A 17,903-nucleotide genomic window follows, 5' to 3' on the forward strand; every position below is an offset into this window, starting at 1 on the left:
AGCGTCCTTGGATTTCAAATAGCATTTCATTCTCTGCGACACTGGTGTCTGCAATGCAAGTAGCCTCAGTGTCTAAATTTCACTATTTGGTTTTTTGTTTTTGTTATGTCATACATTTGTATATACCCCAGGTCTTGGGATGATAGAGAATTGGAAGAGGCCTCAAAAGGCATCCGTCCAGCCCCTTTGCAGGCTGGCAAAGTCACAGGTTTCGAAGTAAAAGAGACTTTAGAGGCTGACTCCAACCCCCCTCCTTTTAAAGTTAAGGAAATTGAGGTCAAAGGAAGTTAAGTAACTTGCCCATGGTCACAGAGGTAGCAACAATCAGAGGTAAACTTTGAACCCAGTTCCTGTGACTGGAGATCCAATGTGCTTCCCACCCTCCCAGGACACCTACTATCATAGCATCCTTCCCATTGAGAAGTAAGTGCTCACATGTTCAGCATTTAGAGGTTTCCAATGAGCTTTTCCTCCCAACAACTCTAGGAGGAATATTATCAGATCCATTTTATAGATGGGGAAATCCAAGGCACTGAGAAGCAAAAGGAGGTACAGGGTCAAACAACTAGTAACAGTCAGAGCTGGAAACTGAGCTCAGTTCTCTTGACTCAGTCTAGCCTTTCTGCCCCGGCATCAGGTATATGTAACCCATTGGCCTCTCAAGGCCCTTAGACAACGGATGTCTTGATTTGGTTTAAATTTGAAACAAACTCCAGACAGTTCAGATTTGTGCATGTGCAATTAACTTTCCCCAAGCTTTATCCAGCAATGATAAATTAAGGAATTATAAAACATTATCTCCCAAAGAACTGAAAGGAACCTTAGGATATGGAACATAAAACCCTAGAATATAACAGGGAAAATACCTTAGAACATAGAGAAAACAGAACTTAGACCAAAGGTGTCTAACTTAAATAAAAAATGGATTCCTGTGGTCTGCATCTTGACTGAAAAAAACTAAAAATTAATATCATCTATGTTGAATTGTATTTTTATTTATTTTGTTAGATGTTTTCAAGGTGGCTAGCAGTAGCCCTGGAGTCAGGAGGACCTGAGTTCAAATCCAGCCTCAGACATTTAATAATTACCTAGCTGGGTGACCTTGGGCAAGTCACTTGCAAAAACAAAACAAACGAAATATTTTTCAATGACATTTTAATCTGATTCAGGTAGCATTAGGGAGTTTTCCCCTTCAGACCATGAGTTTGACACCTCTGCCTTAGAATATAGACTGCTGGATGTGAGAACTGGGAGGGTCTTTGGAAAAGAGAATGGCAGAGACCTGAGAGACCTTAGAAAAGAGAATCTCAGACTTGAGAGAGAGTTTAGAGCAAAGAATCTCAGAGTGGGGCAAGATCAAAGAATAAAAATTACAAAGCTGGGAAAGAACTTTTTTAAAAAGAGTGTTAGAGCTGGGGGGCGCTTAGAAGTATTCTACCTCAACTCTGCATTTGACAGAGGAAGAAACTGAGGACTAAAGAGGAGAAGGGACTTCACCAAGTTCTTCCGTGCAGGGCAGAGCTTGGCTGAGAGTGGCATCTCCACAGGCCCCAGAGGGGCTTCCTTCCTTTCTTTCCAGGTTCTGAGTTGCACTGTACCCAAATGCTGCCTTCACTTAGTTTTGCTTTGTGTCTCTCCTCTAGTTAATGCCCAGTGTTTATGTTCTGGTTTCCCAATCTCTAATGAGCCTGTGCCTTGGCCGGGACTGTTAACAAACATAAGTCCTGAGAGCATTTCAAATGCGATCGTCCATGGGTCCCCCCCAAATTAATGGGCCAGGAAACAAGCACTGGACCATCACAAGGAGAGCTGTGGGCACCATTCCATGTTAGCCAGACCCCGCTATTGACAGTGTCCTGAGGGCCTGGAGAATTTGAGCAAATGTTAAGTTTGACACTTTTAACTCCCTTGACTGAACACAGTGAATGAGTTTGCTCTATATCAAACTGCAGAGAGAGGTAAATATCAAAAGGGTAACCCTTACCCAAACACTGAGCCTGCTTCTACACATACCAGCCAATCACGGGGCATCAAAAAAGAGATGGAATTCAAATGTGCTGGGCCTCAGTTTCCCCTTCTGTTAAATGAAAATATTAGCTTCAATGATCCCTAAGGCCCCTTCCAGCTCTGACAATCTTTATGATCTCATGAGCCCCTTATCCTTTCTCAGTCTCAGCTTTCCCTTCTGGCAAATGAAGTTATTAGATTACATAACTTCTATTGTGCCTTCCAGTTCCATTAGATTGTGAGCTTTTTTTTTTTTGGTTTTTTGAAAGGCAATGGGGTTAAATGACTTGTCCAAGGTCACGTAGCTAGGTAATTAAGTGTCTGAGGCCAGATTTGAACTTAGGTCCTCCTGACTCTAGGGCCAATGCTCTATCCATGCGCCACCTAGCTGCCCCCCAGATTGTGAGCTTCTTGAGGGCCAAAGCTGCCTTTTGCCTTTCTTTGAATCCTCAGCCAGCCTGTGATCCCATGAGCCTCCTCTCCTTCCCCTTTCTAGGCCTCATTTGGCTATTGTTCCAGCTTTAAATTTAATTCAGTCATCCTATAACTTGGTCCTCGTTGAAATCACCTGCTTTTATTCCCAGACCAGTTTGTGAGCATGGGCTTAGCCACAGTCTAATGCTAGTAAAAATTGGACATCTGAAAACATCATTCCACCCTTTCGCCTTCCAAATATAAAGCATTTCCATCACTTATATCTTAGCAACCGGACGACTGAGCATTATTCTCAAGGTTCCAGCCGTTCATCCTCTCTCCCTCCCTCCTACGGCCTTCCTAATGTTGTGATTGGCCTCCCCAGCCCTTAGCTACGTTCCCAGCCCTGCCAGAAGGCCAGCTTTGTCTTCGTCCCCAGAAGGGAAGTCTTTGAAGGAGTTTGACAAGCAGACAGACTGGCCCAGACAGACAGAGCCTCTGCAGTAGGAGCAGTCTGGAAGGAAGCCAGCCTGTTGTCCCCCACTGCATGGGAAGTGCTCCCCCTGCTGGTTGTATGTAGAGCTGCTGCAGGCTTAGCCAAGGGTTGGCTAACTGGGGATCAAAAGGGTCCAAGCCAGGTCTTCGCTGTCCCCTAGACTCAGAAAGGTGAGATGGAGCTCAAATCATGTAACACTGACTTCCTGAGAGCAGTAACCTCCTCCTTGTTCCAAAGCCATTCTTCTCCCTCTAGGTAAGGAGATGGGCAAGGGGGGAATCCACTCTGGTGACACATAGATTAATGAACCTCTTAAAAACAGAGAATATATGCAGAACAATAAAGACAGTAGGGATGGGAGGGGAGGGCTTCTTTCTTTTTTCTCACCTTAAGCAACATCCCTTTCGTCTTCTGATATACAACCAGCACCTCCTCTTCCTGCTGCAAATTCACTTTAGAGGAGCCAGGGCAATAAATAGATGATGTAATAGTAACATTTTTATTACAACTATTTCACGAGGTCTGTGGCTAAAAGCCAACATTTTCCATCTCGGGGACACAGTTCCTTATTCCCATCAGAGAGAGCCGTAAGAGCTGATGATTGATTCTGCATGTTTGGGACTTGGGGTGTTTATTTTGGTATTTATCCTCTGCTCAATTGGTCAAAGCCATAGAACAGTGAGCAGTGTGAAAATGGTATATATTTTGGGGGGAAAGGAGATTTTTAAAAAATTGAATCATCAAGAGTCTATGTAAAAGAGAAATGGATTTATAACTGGAGCTCTTCTTTGTTAGCAAGATGGAGATTTATATATTTTCTTATGGGAGGAAGGTTAAAGGCCCATCCCTCACTTTTAACACTCTTTCAGAGGTTATAAAATGCATTCTGTGATTAATTTGGAAATTGTAATGTCTTGCGCTCAACAGATACCAAGCACAATGTTTGTTATTGGCTCAATCTTCCAGAATTTTTGGTTTGGCTGCCTTGCCTTTCTCTTACTTCTAATTTGTTTTAGCTTCCTGCTACCTCAATCCTCCCAAGTATGATTCACTGATTAGAATGCCCCATCAGAGGTTTAGGAAGAGCCAGTGTTGGGAAGCTGTTTCATTATAGTAACCTTAAGATCCTTCTCCTGTGCAAAAACTTAGTCTGAAATGAACATTAAGTAATGTGCCAATTTAGTCAAAGGGGGGAAGTGACATTTTGAAAGGTGACAGGCCTTTTAGCACAACTCTGTAGTTTTGTCTGCTTTTAATAGAGCCTTTGTCAAAAGTGACAGAGCTCACCCATCAGTGTCGCTTTGTCTAGCTATGACTGCCATTTGAGACGTGGTCATAATCATTTGCGGTGATGAAAGTAACTTAGCATGCAGCACATTCCTCTCATAGGAGTTGAACTCCCAACCCCCACCTCTTCTTCCGAGGAACACATACTCCTTCACAAGTACAAAGTGAGAATGTCAAAAAGAAATCCTTGCCAGAGTTACTTGGGTAGAGGGGGGATGTGGAAACTACAACTTCTAAATCTAATATAGATTCTAATGAGAAGCATTATTAACATGATGGCCAAAATCAGTTGCCTAGTAGATTTAGGCATTTGTGACACCTTAGTGACCATTTTCCAGTGGACTAGATTTTTTTGGTCTCTCTATACAGAAGCCCAATTTAGCAAGGAATTTGTAATCAGAGACTGGCAATGATTGCTGTGGTTTTGGTATGTCTGTACCCCCATATGCAAAGAAATGCAGAAAAAAATTGTTCTCATAATTGCCAAATTCAGTAGCAAAGTTGACATAGCCATTCATGTCCACTTTGGTGACCATTTTCCAATGGATTTCTATGTTTACTTGGTCATTTGGATCAATCATGTCTGAATCAGCTGTGGAGCTGGTTCAGAGAAGCATACATAACCCTGGTTTGGGAGTACCTTGGCACCAATACATTCATGCTGTATGCCATATCTTCCTTTCTAATCCATGTGGAACCACCTACAAGTTTGTGCCCTGGCTCCCAGGGACAGAATGTTCATCATTCTGGGTCTCATTGTAACCCCTGAAGGCTTCCCAAATATGTCCTCCCCTGAGACTATCAAAGCCCATTCCTCCCAATGACAATCTCACTCCCCTATCCATCCCAAGGAAAGAAAAGGCCCCTTTCCATTCTCAGGGTGACTTTGACCCTCCTGTACCTTTAAGTGAAATTTCAGTGTGAATAAGAAAATGGCATCTTCCAGAAATCACTTGCCATTCCTATTTCTCTCCTCTTAGAGCCACAAAGGAGAGATATTTTCTTGCTGATTAACAAAGCGAAGCTACTTACAGGGATTAATCCCTTATATACTAATAATTGTTTCCAAAGTCATCCAGATCAGTCAGGAACTAATTAAATGCACACATCTTTCCCCCCTCCCCCCAAAAAAGGAGAAACAGCTTATAGAAGGTCCAGCTTTATAAAAGAAACATTCCGTGTATTTTTGGTGTCCAGAAGTGTAACATTCATCTCTGACTCATCCAGATGTTTTTCTTTCCTGCAAGGGAAACGTTCTCCCACTGCAACCCTGAGAGAGAATAATTATTAGTTGGCAAAAACCTGTTAGGAAAGTGGCTTTTCATGTTGGAGGGACTTGAAGTGTTTGTGTTCAGGAAAGAATTAAATAAATAATCCATTTTGTATAGCCAGAAAACAAAGCTAAAGCTGAGGGAATAGAGACCTTGAAAAATAGAGTGGGCTTTGTAACCATGAGTCAGTACTAAGCTGGATCTCTGTCCATCCAACATGGGCACTGCTTTCATGGGTACAAATCCAAATCCTTTCAAACCTTTTTATCTACCGTGGGTCTCTCTCCCATTTCTGGAGGAGGTGTAGTCTTGTGATTTCATCGGTATAAGGAGTTGCTGGCAATTCATCTTCAAGTTAGAGTCGTTTCAAGCCATCCAAGACCTTGAGGGGTTAACTAGTTTGGCCAAGTTCACATAGAAGAAGGACTTGAACCCAGGTCTTCCCTGATTCTAAAATCAGTCTCCTACCTTCTATATACTATGGTGCCAGTTAGAGATACAAATATAATAAGGAAAGACACTTCTTGCCCCAAGGAGCTTACAATCTAATAGAGGAAGACAAAACCCCCAAATCCAAAATGTCTGGGAGGAGGGAGAGGAGATACCCATAGATTTCCCTGTAGACTGCATATTGACTTACTTTTAAAATGTATTATTATTTATGTTTTATTGCATTTTTAACTTTTTTAAATAGTTCCCAATTACATTTTAATCTGGTTCAGGCCTCTCTTGGGATTATTGTGGACCACATCCATCCACTTACCATGTGTTTAAGACCTCTGAGCTAAGGGACCTTAGAAATCACCTAGTCAAGCCCCCTCATTTTACAGATTGGGGAAACTAAGACCCAGAATAGGAAAGAGATCTGCCAAATGTAGTAAGTAGAAAAGGCGCTATTCAAACCTAGGACCTCCAAAGTTCTTTATATCCTCCCCACAAGCCATTTTTGAACTTTATTATAATTCATGCTCTTCCTATACATTTTTTGTGGGCAAGTGACTTCCCTGTTTTCCACTGATAATTGTTTCTCTCCCCCCCCCCCCCCCCGGCAGCCTTTCACTTACTTGAAGATATGTATCATGCCCCTCCCCACCTCCAGATCTTCTCTAGGTTTCACAAACCCATGTTCCACATCAATCTGGTTCTATAGTCCACATTTTGCAGGGAACATTGAGTTTTGACAACTCAAAGAAAGCACTCTCATGATAGACCTTCAGTCATATGCCAGGGCAGGTCAATGGAGGAGATTTGGAGAATGGCACTACTCAAATGCTTTATGTAGAAGTTCTCTTAGTTTATACTAAGGGAGAACTGCCTATTAACTATGGCTTGGTTTGGAAACTGCAAAGCTTTCGGCCCCTGTAGCAACACAAAGAATTGAATTGGAAAGGAAGCCAGAGACTGTCCAGAATTGGGTTTTCAGCCTTGTTAGGAGATCTTATTCTCTGTGATGACCTGTGTCAGAGATACTAAGTCCCACCAATCATTTATTTCAAGAAAAAGAAATATATATCATCTTCCAGTCTCTTTCTCCATATATAACTACTCTTGAAATGGAAAGGGTAGACCTAACTGAACTTTTAGTACTGTTAAATTTCTTCCCTGGGCTCTCCACCAATGGACAACAATTTCATTCATATGTTTCTATTCTTCTTGTTGTGAGGAAGGATGTTGCTTTTTTCTTTTCTCCTGCCACAATTTTTCCTTAAAAGATCAGAGAGAAATCTGAAGAGGTGTTAGGCATCTAGTACTTAGCCTTCATTTTGCCTGGAAAGAAACAGAGACCCTAGGAAGGGAAGTGACTTACTTGTACAAGGTCACATATAAAATCCAAGATCTAGAGCCCAAAGTTCATCAAGTGTTATGCTCATATTTTACAGATGAGGAAACTGAGGTTCAGAAAGGTTAAGAGGTTAAGTTGCTTTGGGTCAGACAATAAGTGTCTGAGATGGAATTATAAAGTCTTTCTAATTCTAAATTCAGTGCCCAAACCTATAAGACCAAAAGGGCCTTTTTTTTACCTCTAGTTACAGCAGACAATGTGATGGTCACTGATCATGATTCCACAAATGGAGCCAACTGTAATAGGCAAGAAAGGTTTTCTTAGATAAGAAACGAACCCCTGTCTTTTGGTGTCCAAAATAAGCATATATTCTGGCATCATGCTCTTTCAGGTAAAGGCTTTCTCACTTGTCTATTCTCATATCACCTGCCCCCTTTGATGAATTCTAATTGGATTAATCAGAAGTAATTCTATGAATTTATCAGCCCCTGGGGTTTGTCTTGGTTTTTATTTTACAGATCTCTCTCGGGCAGAATTGTTGGAGGAGTTTGGTGGTTCTTCACCCTTATCATCATCTCTTCCTATACCGCCAACCTCGCTGCCTTCCTAACTGTGGAGAGGATGGTGTCGCCCATAGAGAGTGCGGAGGATCTGGCAAAGCAGACTGAGATTGCCTATGGAACCCTGGACTCAGGCTCGACCAAAGAATTCTTCCGGGTAAGTGACCTTTCACTTGTTTAGGTCTGCTTCTTCTGGTTTTTGTTATGTTCAAATCATTAAATTGTTATTTTAAAAAAAATGATATGGCATTTCCAAGGGGGAAGTCAGGACGGGGGGGGGGGTTGACCTTTAAAATGGGACCATTCTCAACTGGTGCCTCAGTGCACTCCATTTTTCATAGCTGAAATACCATAAAGGATTGGGTTGCTATAGGAATCGGAGTCTGACTCAGTCATTGAGAGCTTACAGGAAAGCAAGTTATTCCATGTTGGAAGGGGATTTAGTTTTCAACTGTATTTAAATGTCCCTCTGAATGGTCTAAATATTCAGATATAGGCACAGATATTGAAATAGATATAGACATAGATATAGGTGGGGGTTTGTTTAACTAGTCCTATGATTTCATTGGCTTAAGCAATTCTCAGGGGAAAAACTCCTTCTACCAATGCTACCCACCATACTCCTAAAACTCAGTCTACCGGTCATCTTCCTTGAGGACTCATCTTTAATGCTGGTACCAGTGGAAGAAGTGGCCAGCAAGTCACAGAAATAGGAGCTCATTCTTCATCTGGAGTCTGATTTTTATTTCTTCAGACCCAATCCCAATTTCTCATTATACCTAAAATAGAAATGGAACTTGAACATAGATATAGATATATCTGAGATTATGTTCCATATTGTGTATTTCTTATATGTAAACATTTTATTTATATGTTGTCTCCCTGTCAGGAAGACCTGAAATCCAATCCAGTCTCAGATACTAATTGTGTGCCCTAAGCAAAATCACTTAACCTGTGTCTGCTTCAGTTTCTATAACTGTAAAATACGAATAATAAATAGCCCCTACCTCACAGGGTTGTTGTAAGAATGAATAAAGATAACATTTGTAAAGTCCTTAGCTTAATAAATGCTTATTCCTTTCCCTCCTTCCCAAAAGAATGTGCATTCCTTGAAAGTAGGGGTTGCTTTCCCTTTTCATTGTATCCTCAATACTGAGTCCCTAATTCATTAATGTTTGTTGACTGACTGAGATATAGATGTAGCTAGTTCTAGATGACATATGCTGATCCTTAACATTCCAAGGCAGTTTTTTCAGATTGTCTGTCAGTGGTTGTGTTTCGTATTACTTGGGAGAGTATGTGTACTTGATTTGGGGGAGAGATGTTCTCCTCGGGATTTAAGGCCCCAATTTTAGTGAGAAGCAGAATGTCCATTTAGAAAAGGGATACTAAGAGATATCGTCTGTGGCCTTAACAGAATTGACAGAGAGGAGGGGGAGACAGCTGGGAGAGATGATGGAGGGACCATTTGCTTTGATTTTCACTGCAGTCATCTTTGTCATTGGGTAATTGGACCAGACAGAATGATGCCAAGGGAGTTGGTTTGCCTTGAGTCTTGCTCAGGTGATCCGAGAAGGAAAACATGTTTGTCTAGGAGGCAAGTCGTGGACTTAATTGTCACTCAAGAGCATGAGATTCAGAGGACCCTCAGATTGAGACCTTAGAAATTGCTCTAACTGAGCACAGCACATTAGATAAGGAAAGATGTCTGACAAAAAAAGGAAAAGATAAGCCATCTTTCCTCAGAGTTCAGGAATCAAGCCCCTGATGATGATAATAACCAGAGCTGACATGTATGTCGGCTCTAAGGTTTGCAAAGCACTTTACCAACATCATCTCATTTGAATCCTAAACAAAAGGGTCCAACCACTTGCATTTGATGTTGGCCATCCAAAGTAAATCGCCATTAGGATTAAAGCAATCTGCATTAGGAAATCAGGTAGAAATATATTGTTAAACATGCTGCCACAAGGCTTGTCCAATGGCTGCATGGGAAATAGGGGGGAAGCATGTTTCTTGAATTTATAACAATTAACTTTTCAAAAGACAACTTTTTCAGTTTCTCATGCAAAACCTATCCCTGCCAGTCCTTCATTGGGCAGATTCGAATCTGACACAGTGGGGTTCCAATCCCAATTCTACCAAACTCTGTAACATTGGACAAGTTCCATCCCCTTCAATTTCTTTGTCTGTAAAATCAGGGAATTGGACTAAATCATAAGTGTCCAACCTTTTAGCTCTTCTGGGCTGTATTGCCCAACAAAAATTAGTCATGAAGGCATTTTATGGGGCACTCGGTTTCCACCTCGATAAAATGAGGGGTATTACGTTAAAAGATCTCAAAGACCATGCAATAGTTTTTTTTTTTTATTTCTGGGCCAGAGTTTTCCTTGCTCACCAGGATCTGGGGAGAGAGAGAATATTCAACCTACTCTTTCCATGCCAACGAAGCTGGCCTCCAATCCATTTTATCTCATCTTTGTCACCAAGAGCGAGTGATGATTAAAGCATCCTTTGGAAACAATACCATTCTATCCCTTTCCCAATCTGCAAAACCTAGAACCATAGAAATGAGAGTTGGATAGGACCATAGAAACATGAGTCATTGTTCAAACAACTCCATATAAAGAAAGCTTTTATCTGCCATATCTAGTATATTCATCTGAAAATGACTATCTTTGTCTAGACAATCACCTAAATGCTCTAAGGTTTTCCCTATGTATGGAGAGATCAGAACACAGATGGCTAACAGCCATAGGACTTTGAGATTAAGAGCCATAAAGGTCCAATTCCTTCATTTTACAGATGGATAAACTGAGGTTCCTAGAGGGGAAGTGACTTCCCCAAGGCCACACTACTTTTATGTTACTGAGAGGTTACAACCACAGGTCAATTTATCTTCCTGGACCTCAGTTTCCTCATTTGTAAAATGAAAGGTTTGGACTAGCCAGTGACTAAGGTCTCTTCTATTTCTAAACTTGTGATTTTATGGGCCTAACAGAGTTGAGATTTGAACTCAGGCATTCTGGCTATGAATCATGAGTGTTCTTTCCCATGACTCCATACTACTTCCTCAAGGTAATGCAGGACCCCGGCACATCTAGACCCTGAGAGCAGGTGGCATAATTCTCAACCCAAGTCTCACTGCACTGATGCCTAAAGACATTTGCCACCTAAGAATATCCCAGGAAAAGACCTGGGCTCTATGGTCACCAAGGGCTGGGACCCACTGCCAAGCATTCCTCCTTCTTCAGCAGACTTTGGAAAGTTGTATGACCTTTAAAGGGAGGGATGACCTTGGAGAGGAGGCATTCATATGGATGGGGAAAGGGAGGCTTTCCAGTGGAGCCCTTGACTCAAAGGATGAGAAAGGGCAAAGAAAAAGTTCTGAAAGGCAATGGCACAGTCTAGTCACTGGATTGGGTGTTACTGAGATCTCTTCTCACTTGGTGCTGACTCTATAGGGTACTAGATACAAAAAATTCTAAGGGACATGAGAGGTCAATAGTCATTCACCAAATCTCAAGGACCTTCACTAGAGCAACTCAGATTAGGGAAGGAGGGTAAAACTGGAGGTAAAGTCGTAAAGTTTTCTGTCTTAACAATCAACTTTTTCTAGGGGCAGCTAGATAGCATTTCAGTGGTTAGAGCACCGGCCCTGGAGACAGGAGGATCTGAATTCAAATCCAGCCTCAGACACTTGTCACTAGCTGTGTGACCTAGGGCAAGTCACTTAACCCCAGTGCCCCACAAAAAACAACCAAAAAAAGGTCAAGTTTTTCTTTTGAATACTTCATTATATAAATATCATTTTTATATTTATATTATTAAAGATCAAATATTCTTTTTATGTTTAATAATAGCATTTTATTATAGGATTTAACAAATCCTTGTAACTTGCATGGTGCTTTAAAAATATTAACTTATTTGATCCTCGCTGCAACCATGGAAGGTGGGTCATACAACCAGTCTGAGGCCTGATTGGAAGTCAAGGCTTCCTGACTCCAAGCTCAGCACTTCAGCCACTTTGCCCCCAGCTTTCCCTAAAGTACCCATGCGCCAGATAGACCAGTCCATACTTTCTAGGAGTTTATCCAGAGTGGGGACAGAGGAAGGAGGGAGGAGGGACATTTCAAGAAAGATCATCTGGGAAACCAGAATAGGCATGGTATACAGAGTGGCCCCTGCCTGAGCTGTGCTTTGACAAAAGTGAGGGATTCTGGGACAGAAGTGAAGAGGCATAGCATTCCGGGCGGGAAATAGACTGAAGGAGCCAGAATGGTGTGTCTGAGGAATGGTGAGAAGGCGAGTTGTTTACTAAGAATAACTAATATTTCTCCAGCATATACATATCTACACACATATAGACATGATGTAATACAAACTATAATATGCGTGTGGTTTTCAAAGCACTTTGCATGTATTAACTCATTTGATCTGCTAGATGACCTTAGGCAAGTCACATCACCTTCCCAGATCTGAGTTTCCTCGTATAGAAAATGAAGGGGTTTGGCTAGCTGACCTCTGCCATCACACAGCTCTAAGATCTATCCAAGTGCATTTGTCTGTACTCGCTAACATTTCGAAGGTACCTGAAGCTTTGCAAAACTCTTCACTCATCCAATATTTAATTTACTTCTTACAACAATGCTATAAGGTAGATGCTCTCATAATGCCCATTTTACAGATGAAAGAACTGAGGCTATGCCAGGTTAATTGATTTACCCAGGGTCACCCAACTAGTATTAGTGTCTTTGGTAGGATTCGAATTCAAATCTCTTTTCTCTTCCTGACTTTGTCTCTGTGTCTCTCTGTTTCTCTCATAAAGCCTTAGTGCAACCTAGAATAGGGATTTTGTTTTCACTTCCTCCCTCCCATAGCTTACCTCTATTTTTTTTTCTTACTCCAGAGAGATATCATTTTAGGGGAATGACCTAAATAAAAGATGCTTGGTCTCGGCACCATCCATCAAAGAGGTTTTATTTTAACTTGTTTTGCCCTAGGAGAGGAAAGGAAAAAGAGAAAATGTGAAGGAAGGAGAAAAAGGAGAGGGGAGGGCAAAGAATAAGAACAACAAAGTGAAAGGAGAAAGAGACAAAGACAAAAGAGGAGATAAAGGAGAGAGAAAAGAGGAGAAGCCAGGTGGTGCAGTAGATAGAACACCAGCCCTGGAGTCAGGAAGATCTGAGTTCAAATCCAGCCTCAGACACAGCTAATTACCTAGCTTATGACTTTGGGCAAGTTGTTTAACCCCATCACCTTTCCAAAACCAAATTTAAAAGAGAGAGAGAGGATGAGCAGGAAGGGAAGAGAAAGAATGAAAAGAGAGAAAGGGAATGAGAGAGAGAAGACAGAGGAGAGGAAGAAAAAGAAAGGGCAGGTGAGAGAGAGAATGCTCTCCTTTCCTCTACTTCCCCTTTGCAGCACATATTCATCTATGGGTTCACATACATAGTCATATGCATAGAAGAAAGTAAGGCTTCCCACTTGCTCAGTTTTCCATGCCACTGTGACCTCTCTGAGACCCCCATGCACCTTACATGGAGATACCCTTCAAGATTACCAGAAAACTCCCAAGGCTACAGGGGGACCAAGAGTTGTCTGCCCAAAGTCGCCCACCATATGAAATCCATTAGCCTATCTCCCAGAGTCCTCCATGCTGCCTACTTGTTCAGGTGACTATTTCCAAGTCTAGATATCTCAAGTCCCGTTAAGCCTTCATGACCGCATTGAGAGCCCGCCAACTCTCCTAGCCACCATCAGAGCACTTAAGACGAACTAGGACTCGCTGCTCTTGAAACAGACTGGAAACCTGAGGCCGGGCCCTGGGGGAACCCAGCTCCCAGGATCTCACATCCTTTCCTTATCTGACAAAGTCAAATAATGTATTAGCTTTCTGGCTGGAGGGGTGAGGCCCATCTGTTCAAGTGAGCTTCTGCCTATTCACCATGTGGGCAAAGCAAGTTAATTATTGAAAGATTTCCTTGATTGTTGGCTAGAGGCCTGAAAACCTTGGCCAGAAGGTTTATAGGAAACTTCAATTAACTGGAACTCAGAAGTTCATTGAATCTAAGAATATTAAGCTAGGAGCTACTTTTGAGTTCTCTCTCCTCCTCCCCCCAAAAGTAAATTGTTGGCCCAAGGTCAACACATCTGGCTAGTAATGGAGCTTGAATGAGGATCCAAGTCTCCATAGACTCAAATTCACCTCAATCACTAGCTAGCTGTGTGACTCGGGGAAAAGTCACTTCTCCAGGCCTAAATGAAGAAGACAGACTCACCAACTCCAAGGTCTCTTCCAGCCCTGAATCTAGGATCCTCTATGTGACCATGGAAATGTCAGTCCACTAGGCCTCCGTTTCCTCATCTGTAAAATGAGAACTTGGATTCAGTGGCCACTTCCAAGGTCTCTTCCAAGTCTAAAGTTCTGAGCCTGTGAGCCTGTGTCTTTTAGCCCAGTGTGGTGTTTTCCCCCATCATAACACTCTTCTCAGCTTCCAGAATTCTCAATAAACCAGAAATTTTTTTAAAGCCCACTTTTAGGAGAAAGAGGCAAGCTGCAAGAAAATAAGCTATTTTGTTAATGGCCAGGCTTGGGTGTCAATCAAAGCAGGCCATGCTCCTGCATATTCTCCATCTCCAATCCTGATCAATGATCCTAAAGGGTCAGTAGAAGAACTCCAAGGAGCCTTCTATGCGTAGTCAGAGCTATCAGATTCTGTTTACTGAACCACAGAAGCAGAGAAAAGACAATTTATAAAAGATTTTGGGCAAGAAAGGGTTTCAAGGGAACCCTTCAGTTCTCAAGAAAATTCATGTCCCCCAAATATCCATTCTAGGACTAGCCTGGTGACTAAAGATTTTCCTTCCTATCAGAAGACTGGGGCAATAACATGTGCATCTGAAAAAATCTGCAAAAGACCATCGCTTGTTGAGTTTCTCCTTCATTCCAGCCAGTCACCCTGAAGCCCCACCTTGGAAGAATGGAAGAAAACAATCTCACATTAGGGATCCCTGCATTCGCAGGCCAAGCTCTCTTTCCTGCGTACCTGAATATGCCAATGCAGGTATTCTTGGTGTCTGTAGCAGCAGCAGGAGTCGCCTGGAGTCACTGGGGATTGGCCCACTTAGGTCTCCCTTCTCTCTGTCCAATAGTTCAAGATCTGGGGGACCTAGAGTCAGGAAGAGAGAGGTTCAAGCTGCTACTGGAATCGACCACTGGCAGTCAGTGATGATCATGAACCAGTCAATTGGAAGAGCCTCAAAAACCCTTAATGTTCATTGTCTCCATTAACCCTCAGAGTGATCCTGTGACGTAGATGCTCTTATGATGCTCATTTGATAGGTGGAGAGACTGAGGCCCAGGAAAGGTAGGGAACTTGCCTGAGTCACCAGTAGGATCTTAGATGTAAAGCTGGCAGAGATCTCAGAGGATAGTTAGCATAACCCCTTCATTTTACACTGAAGCCTAGAGACAGGAAATAACTTGCCCAAGTTCACCTAGGTAGCAAGCAACAGAGTCAGGATTCAAACACAGGTCCTGTGACATCATGATCAGTGCTCTTTCTGCTATTTTGGGCTTCCTCTGATTGGGCAGAAAGACAAGTCACAAACCAGTGCTACAGGTTCAAGGTCAGGATCCTGGATCCCAGGGAGCTATAACTCTGGAAGGGAAGTTTGGGGGCGGAGGGAATATTGGAGCAAAGGTCTGTCAGGGAATGGCAGAGTGGAGAGGAGAGGGAGATGGGAGGAGGGAAGAAGACAGGAGAGGAGAGGGGAGGGGAGGAGAGAGGGGGCAGGAGGCAAGAGAAGAGAAGAGGTGAGGGGAAGGGAGAGGTGAGAGAGTGGAGGGGAAGGTAAGGAGGGAGATGGAGAGAAAGGGACAGAGTAGGGAAGGGAGAGGAAGAGAAGAGGAAAGATGGAGAGAGGAAAGGAGGAATGAGCAGGGGGGAAAGGGGCAGGAGACAAGAGGAGAGGGAGAGGAGAGGGAGACAAGAGGAGAGCAGAGTAAGGGGGGGGAATAGGGAAGAAAGGGTGAGGGAGAGGGGGAGGTGTTCTGAGGAGAACCAACAAGTGAAAACCCATTTCGACTTTTGAACTGTGCTTGGCTGTTATTATTATTATTCTTACGTCTATATGAAAAGAACTAAGGTTAGGGCCGGCGATCCAAAGAAAGGCGAAACTGTGATCCCTGCCCTCAAGAAGCTCACAAGCTATCACGGTGATGACGCACAAATAACCGTGTGCATGTCTGCTTTATGTGTGTGTATATGTAGCTAGATGGCAGATTGAAAAAAGATCAGGTAAATGATAGATGGCAGATAGAGATATGGGGATACAGAGAGACAGACACAGAGAGATATAGATAGATAGAGAGAGAGAGAGAGAGAGAGAGAGAGAGAGAGAGGTGTACACATATAGACATAAAATGGAAGGTAATCTTTGAGAAAAAGACACTAGAGGGAGGGAAAGAGGGAGAGAAGGCACTCTGCAGAAGACAGGTTTGAACTGAATCTTGAAGGAAGCCAGGGATGCCATTAGCAGACTTTATGAGGAAGTGAGAGATAGCAACTGGGAATGGGGAGATTGAAAATGACACTTTCTGGGAAAGTTCTCACTCTAAAATAATCACAAGTGTGGCTAAAGATGAGTGTACAATTACGCCTCAAGGTGAAGAGGTGTAGCTAGGATAGAGCAATCAAGATTGTCTCAGGGCAGGAAAATGGCTTTAGGGACACTTGTGGAAACAAGTGATTGTGTTCCTCTAAGGAAGAAGTCAGGGAGAGGCCCAGGGACCTACTGATGAAATGAGGTGGCAGGAGTGGAACCCAGTATTAAACATAGGGACAGAGCTAAGAAGTTGCCAAATGATCTGATTCTGGCAGGAAGGAGGGGTTTCACTTTGAGCGTCATGGTTACCTGGCTCACTGTTTCCTTGTCATTCCCATCTCCATGAATAGGGTGTTGTCACACACACACACACACACACACACACACACACACACACACACGTGAATGCACAGACATACATGCACATATATGCCTGCACACATGCTCATTGCACAAGGCATGCATATACATGTGTGTACATGTCTTGTGTATCTACATGTGTGGACTGCCTTGTGTGTATTGTGCCTGGATTCATGTGTGTACACAAACACACATGCGCACACACTCATACACTGCTTTCTTTGGCCATGGTTTTCAAGGTTTGTCTTGAAGGCAGTGATTCCTGGGTTCTTCCAAGGTATTCCTAATTTCCAAATATTTTGTATTCTTTCCAAAGGAGCTAGCTCCAGGTTGTCTGAGTTTCCTTTGTCAAGGTCTAGGAAAGTCAGTTTTCCAGAATGAAGAAAGCTTCTTTAGCAGCTCGGATCAGGACACAACTAATTCTACTGCAAATCTTTCAGAAAAGGTCAACACAAATGGAGACAGCAAACGAAAGCCCAGCTCAGTCAGGCCAAGATGAATAGCCCCTCGCCGACCCCACCCCATTCCACTAACCAGATGGCTTATGTCTCTCAGGAAGAGAATCTGATGAAGGTGACTTGGGGTAAAAGGGGATGGAGAAAACTGTTTCTCCCTGCTCTACCCTGCCCTATCTAGAATTCTCAGCTTCTTATTTTGCTGATTATGCCCCACCAAGCTTTCCTCCCACCAATAATCACAGCCTTCATTCTTACACACACACACACACACACACACACAGACATGCACACACACAGACACGCACACACACACCACATGCTGTTGAATGAAGGTAGAGAAAATCACACAACTGTCTGAGTGGGTCCACACCAAATACACAGCTCCACTTGGGCTCTCGCTGCTTCTAGGCAGGCCTTCCATACCTGCTTTAGCAATTCACCATCCCACTCTCCAGAAGGAGACTCATCTCTCCTTCAATGGTCCATAGCTCCCCCACCCTCTCAACTGAAAACAACACCTCATATTTTCCCAAAAATGTTGAGACCATTCTCCATGAGCTCCTTCTTCTCCCCTTTTTCTCATCCCCTATCACTCAGATGCCTTCTGACACTCTCTCCTCCTCCACCCCATCTCGCATGATAAAGTGACCTCACTCC

The 17,903-nt window shown here is 42.9% G+C and overlaps 1 protein-coding gene across 1 annotated transcript in view; it reads left to right on the plus strand.

Annotated features, from left to right (window-relative positions):
* Positions 1-17,903, plus strand: part of GRIA3 (glutamate ionotropic receptor AMPA type subunit 3) — a 202,113-nt gene that overhangs the window by 122,315 nt on the left and 61,895 nt on the right. Inside the window, exon 10 of the mRNA XM_074201644.1 lies at positions 7,777-7,975. Coding sequence (XP_074057745.1) covers positions 7,777-7,975 — 199 coding nt within the window. The remainder of the gene's footprint in view (positions 1-7,776; positions 7,976-17,903) is intronic.

Source organism: Macrotis lagotis, chromosome X, assembly GCF_037893015.1.
Source record: "Macrotis lagotis isolate mMagLag1 chromosome X, bilby.v1.9.chrom.fasta, whole genome shotgun sequence".
Taxonomy (NCBI): domain Eukaryota; kingdom Metazoa; phylum Chordata; class Mammalia; order Peramelemorphia; family Peramelidae; genus Macrotis; species Macrotis lagotis.